Source organism: Arachis hypogaea, chromosome 16 (assembly GCF_003086295.3).
Source record: "Arachis hypogaea cultivar Tifrunner chromosome 16, arahy.Tifrunner.gnm2.J5K5, whole genome shotgun sequence".
Classification (NCBI taxonomy): domain Eukaryota; kingdom Viridiplantae; phylum Streptophyta; class Magnoliopsida; order Fabales; family Fabaceae; genus Arachis; species Arachis hypogaea.
In genome coordinates, this window is record NC_092051.1 from 13,291,815 (window position 1) to 13,297,731 (window position 5,917).

The 5,917-nt window shown below is 38.9% G+C and overlaps 1 protein-coding gene across 1 annotated transcript; it reads left to right on the forward strand.

Moving 5' to 3' along the window:
- Nucleotides 1-201: 201 nt before the first annotated feature.
- Nucleotides 202-3,738, forward strand: LOC112758265 (stachyose synthase). Its single transcript, XM_025806887.2, has 4 exons — nucleotides 202-1,812; nucleotides 1,913-2,090; nucleotides 2,191-2,558; nucleotides 3,005-3,738. The coding sequence occupies exons 1-4, from the start codon at nucleotides 334-336 to the stop codon at nucleotides 3,572-3,574; spliced, it is 2,595 nt and encodes an 864-aa protein (XP_025662672.1). The 5' UTR covers nucleotides 202-333; the 3' UTR covers nucleotides 3,575-3,738.
- The last annotated feature ends 2,179 nt before the right edge of the window (nucleotides 3,739-5,917 follow it).

Here is a 5,917-nt window from a genome sequence, read left to right on the forward strand (position 1 = left end):
TTAAAAAATAATGTGTTCAATTTAAAATTTTCTAAATCCAATTAAAGTGTTTACTCTTTATTTGTCTTGCAAATTGTAATTCTATTATTATTTATTTCTGAAAAAAAAAAAGGAAAGAATAAAGAAAAAACCTTAACAGGTGAGACTAAGCATGATGTTGTTCTATATATATACACGTTACGCTGCCTTGTCAGTTGCCATTGTAACACTTGTCTCCATTGTTCTTCGCACCTGTTAAATTTCTCTTGCTCTTTTTCTGCTGCATATTTACCTGCTTTCATTCATTTCAATTCTTCTCTGTTGTTCACCTATCTATCTTCTTCATCTTCCACCATGGCACCTCCAAATGAACCTGTTATTACTTCACTCACCAAACCCACTTCCTTAGAAAACGTTTTTCACTTGTCAGATTCCAAGCTCTCAGTGAAAGGTGTCCCATTACTCTCTCAAGTCCCTCACAATGTCTCTTTTACTCCGTTCTCTTCCAAACCCCATTCATCTGATGTTGATGCACCACCTTCACTACTTAACCGTGTTCTTGCTGCTTCTCACAAAGGTGGATTCCTCGGATTCTCACAGTCTGAACCCTCTGATAGGTTGATGAACTCCTTGGGAAGTTTCACTGACAGAAACTTTCTAAGCATATTCAGGTTCAAGACATGGTGGTCAACCCAATGGGTTGGAACTTCTGGCTCTGATCTTCAGATGGAAACTCAATGGGTTCTTCTTCATGTTCCTGAGCTCAATTCCTATGTGATCATCATTCCTATCATTGAAGGAAGTTTCAGGTCTGCACTCCACCCTGGCTCTGATTCCCACATCATGATTTGTGCAGAGAGTGGCTCCACACAAGTGAAAGCTTCGAGTTTTAATTCAATTGCTTATGTTCATTTGTCTGAGAATCCATACAACTTGTTCAGAGAGGCTTATAGTGCTCTGAGAGTTCATCTCAACACTTTTAAGCTCTTGGAAGAGAAGAATCTCCCCAGCATTGTTGACAAGTTTGGTTGGTGCACTTGGGATGCATTCTACTTATCCGTGGAGCCTGTTGGAGTTTTTCATGGCTTGAAGGATTTTGCTGAGATTGGTGGTGTGTCTCCAAGGTTTGTGATCATTGATGATGGATGGCAAAGCATCAATTATGATGATGCTGATGACCCATATGAAGATGCCAAGAATCTTATCTTGGGTGGACAACAAATGACAGCAAGGCTTCACAGGTTTGAAGAATGTGACAAGTTCAAGAGTTACAAAAGAGGACTCATCTTAGGTCCTAATGCTCCTCCTTTTGATCCAAACAAGCCCAAGGCATTGATCTCAAAGGGGATTGAACTTGAACGTTTGGTGAAGAATCGAGACAAAGCAGTTAAATCCGGAAGCTCTGATTTGGCAGAGATTGAAGCAAGGATCAAGTTGGTAGAGAAAGAAATTGATGATCTCTTAGGTGGAGGAGATCAAAACATGAAGAAGAATAAAAGTGAATGTGGAGAAAAGGCAGAGGAGTGTGGATTGAAGGCTTTCACAAGGGATTTGAGGACAAAGTTTAAAGGGTTGGATGATATATATGTATGGCATGCACTTTGTGGTGCATGGGGTGGTGTGAGGCCAGGAGCTACACACCTGAAATCCAAGATAATCCATTGCAAACTATCACCAGGACTTGATGGAACTATGCCTGATCTTGCTGTGGTGAAACTTGTTGAAGGTTCCATTGGTCTTGTTCATCCTGATCAAGCCAATGACTTTTATGAATCTATGCACTCTTATCTTGCCAAATCTGGTGTTACAGGAGTTAAAATTGATGTCATTCATGTGAGTTCTTCTCTTTCTTATGTTTTAATTTCTCATTTCATTCAACTACCCATTAGCTTTGATTATTCTAAACTGTTTTTTCTTTTTTCTCTGATCACAGTGCCTTGAGTATGTGTCTGATGAATATGGAGGCAGAGTTGAGCTTGCAAAGGCTTATTATGATGGATTGACAAACTCCATAGTCAAGAATTTCAATGGAAGTGGAATAATAGCTAGCATGCAGCAGTGCAATGACTTTTTCTTTCTTGGAACAAAGCAACTTTCCATGGCAAGAGTTGGTAAGCAGTAAACAAAACCATTGCTTTTTCACTATATTCACAGATCCATCAAGAGCAATAATATTCTAATCAAAAGTTGCAAAACTTGTGTTGTTTTTAGGGGATGATTTTTGGTTCCAAGATCCATATGGTGACCCCATGGGAGTGTTTTGGCTACAAGGGGTACACATGATTCATTGCTCATACAACAGCTTGTGGATGGGGCAAATCATTCAGCCAGATTGGGACATGTTCCAATCAGATCATGTTTGTGCCAAGTTTCATGCAGGTTCAAGAGCCATTTGTGGCTCTCAAGTTTATGTGAGTGACAGTGTTGGCTTCCATGACTTTGATCTCATCAAGAGCCTTGTGTTCCCTGATGGCACTGTCCCTAGATGCATACATTTCCCACTTCCAACAAGAGATTGTCTCTTCAAGAACCCTCTATTTGACCACAAAACTCTCCTCAAAATTTGGAACTTAAATAAGGTATCTATCTCACTTCATCATACTATGTTAAGTCATATTGTCTTATGATACTATCTCCCTGAAACTTAAGTTGACAGGAGGAGACGAATGAAATAAAGCCTCTTTTTGGATTTGCGTGTTTTTTTCATAGGATTTCTTTCTCTTTTTATTGGCCCTATATGGAAATTCTTTCTTTTTGGAGTCAACAAGAATTGAATTCTATACTTTCAAATAATAGAAATTCTGATATATGTCATAATACCACTTCTTCTGAAAACTTAAATTGATAGGAGATGCATGAATAATTATATTTCTAACTTCTAACATTATGGAATAACAAAAAGTTTTGGATAGTTTTCTTAGTGGCATAATCTTTTGTACTACTACATTATACATTTTTGTGCAATTTTTCAATTGATCACCATATGATATCTAATTCAATGTTAAAATCTTGTATGTAATAACAGTTTGGAGGAGTTATTGGTGCTTTCAACTGTCAAGGAGCTGGTTGGGATCCTAAAGAACACACGTTCAGGGGTTTTCCTGAGTGCTACAAAGCAGTAGAAGGTTCAGTTCATGTGAGTGAAGTTGAATGGGACCAAAAGGATGAAACAGTTCATATGGGTAATGCAGAAGAATATGCAGTGTATCATAACCAAGCTAAGAAGCTGCATTTGATGACTCCTAAATCTGAACCAATTAGATTTACATTACAACCTTCCACCTTTGAACTCTTCAGCTTTGTGGCAGTGACAAAGCTAAGTGGCAGGAATAATATCAAGTTTGCACCAATTGGGATAACAAACATGTTCAATAATGTTGGTACAATTCAAGAATTGGAATATGTTGAGATTGGTGCTAAGGTTAAGGTTAAAGGTGGTGGAAACTTCCTTGCTTACTCAAATGAATCTCCAAAAAAGTTTCAATTGAATGGAGTTGATGTGCCTTTTGAGTGGCTGCCAGATGGCAAGTTAACAGTCAACCTTCCTTGGATTCAAGAGGATGGTGGTGTTTCTGATTTAGCAATTATCTTTTAGATTTTTTCTTTTTTGGGTGATTGTATTTGATTTCTGTTTGGCTTGAAGATATATATAGGTACAACTTTACTTGATAATATAATATAATTATTGTAAATATATAGGAGTCTGTTTTGTATTATTTAGTGATTGATATTTGATTTAATGTATTAATTATTGCTCTATTTCTTTTTGAAGTGTAACAACATCTCTATTTTTAACAATGCAAGTATGAATTGTATAGTGAAACAAGCTAAGTAATGGCAAAGCCTATGTTAATGATAATATAATCAAATCCTCTTGATTATGCTTTTCTCATTTTTTGTACTTGCCTCTTGATTATGCTTTTCTTTTTTTTTTTTTTTTGGTCAGGCGCCTCTTGATTATGCTTAACTATAATTGTTAGGCAATAGAATTACATTTGTATGTGTTCCGATCCGGTATTCCTATTGGGCCCAAGACACCCTCTTAGTCCAAACACATTTATTGGAGACACCCTCTTAGTCCAAACATATTTATTGGGTCATGAAACACTCAATCCAGATTATATCCTGCTAAATTTGAGTTAATATTCAAAATCGTCTCTGAAAGATACCTCGTTCTCCATATGAGTCCCCGAATGATAAACTTAATCAAATCGTCCCCAAAAGATGTCGAAGATAACCACGTTAGTCCTTTCGTCAATTCGTCCGCTGAGCTGGCTAACGTCGGGTGACGTGTACCGTTAAGTGCCCGTGTGACACAGTAACAAAACGACGCCGTTTTGAATCAATGGCCTCCATGAACTGAGACGACGTCGTTTGGTGTCCAGGAGAGATTCAAAATGTTGCAACCCATCACCCCCTCTGCCAACAAGCATCTCACTCTGTTTCGCTCCAAAACTTGTCGTCTGCGTCAAGCTATGCCCTAAGCCTTCGACCCAACACTTGAAGCAGGCCATCAACCTTCGTCAACGTAGGAAGACCGGTAGCTTGGAAGAGGTATTGGTACTGAATACAGCGGTGATCGTCTCCTGGAGCAACATTGATAGTGGAGGAAGCCATCTCGACTTTTATAAGTAAGAATGAATCGTTTTTATTGTTTATTGAGTTATTATGTGGCATGATGTCTTCGTAGTGGCGTGAGTGATGGGTTCATCTGATTGTGGGTAGGGTTTGGGGTGAGTAACAGTTTGCATGACTGTTGTTGTATGATATGAGTGAGTTGAAATGGTTTGCTGTTACTTAGGGGTGGCAACACTACCCGAACCCGCGGGTACCCATCCCGCTCCTACCCGCTCGGGGCGGGTTTTAACGGGGCGGGTTCTTGGGCGGGGCAGGGCGGGGTCGGGTTTAGGTTGAACCCGCCCCGATTTATATAATATATATGTAAATATATATATTTTTAATATATAATATATGTAACATATATAAAATAATTAGTAAAATAATTAATAATATTATATCATATATAAATTTTTACTTTAATTTATATTATGTATGTAAATGGTGGTTATATAATTTTTAAAATTTAATTTTATTTGTTGGATTTAATAATTATAGGGGCGGGTTAGGGTTTAACATTTTACAACCCGCGGGTAGGGCGGGGCGGGTTTTATGCGGGTTTTTTATAGGGCGGGGCGGGGTCGGGTAGAGCAAAAACCCGCCCCTACCCGCCCCGTTGTCACCCCTACTGTTACTGGCATTTGTGATGATTTGTTAGGTAGGGTTCTTCCATTTTAGTGATGGTTGTACTGGGTTGTTGCATGTTTGTTTTGGTATGTTTTATTTTGTTTGATAATGGTATTATTGTCTCTGTTATTATAGATGGAGGGTCCTCCCATGACTTTTGTCTTTCACCATGGTGGAATGTTTAAAAACTCTGTTGAGGGGGATATGATATATGAACCCGACAACACCGAAGTCTTGATGGGTGTTGATGGAGACACACTTGATGTGTTCTTCGTAAGGGGCTACTATAAGGAGTTGGGATACATTGAAGATGGAAACTGTTGGTGGAAAGCTCCTGGAGTGCCCCTGTCTTCTGGTTTGAGAAGCTTAGTTACAGATGCAGATTTGGTTGCAATGTGTAAGGATTGTAGGAGAAACCAACATGTGATCAATATTTACCTTGAACACCGTATTTCACAGCCATGTATAGTAGACAACATGGTTGAGGGTGTTGGCAATGTGGAAGCAGAAAGTAGCAAGCAACAGAAGTCTTCCCAAGCAAAGACTACCCATTCTGAACCTGGCAAGATGGCCACCACTAGTCACCGTGAGTCTAAGAAACAAAACCATGTGCCCACTAAGTCATTTCCACAGCCCAGCTATCAGCCTAACAAGCCAACTATGAAGTCCAACTTTCAGCCCAAAATACCAGCAA

What these genes read in the sequence shown, in the direction of transcription:
- LOC112758265 (XM_025806887.2), top strand. Translation starts at nt 334, where the DNA reads ATGGCACCTCCAAATGAACCTGTTATTACTTCACTCACCAAACCCACT. An exon ending in ACTTTCCATGGCAAGAGTTG is followed by an intron (nt 2,091 to 2,190) that starts GTAAGCAGTAAA and finishes TGTTGTTTTTAG; the next exon opens with GGGATGATTTTTGGTTCCAA. An exon ending in AAATTTGGAACTTAAATAAG is followed by an intron (nt 2,559 to 3,004) that starts GTATCTATCTCA and finishes ATGTAATAACAG; the next exon opens with TTTGGAGGAGTTATTGGTGC.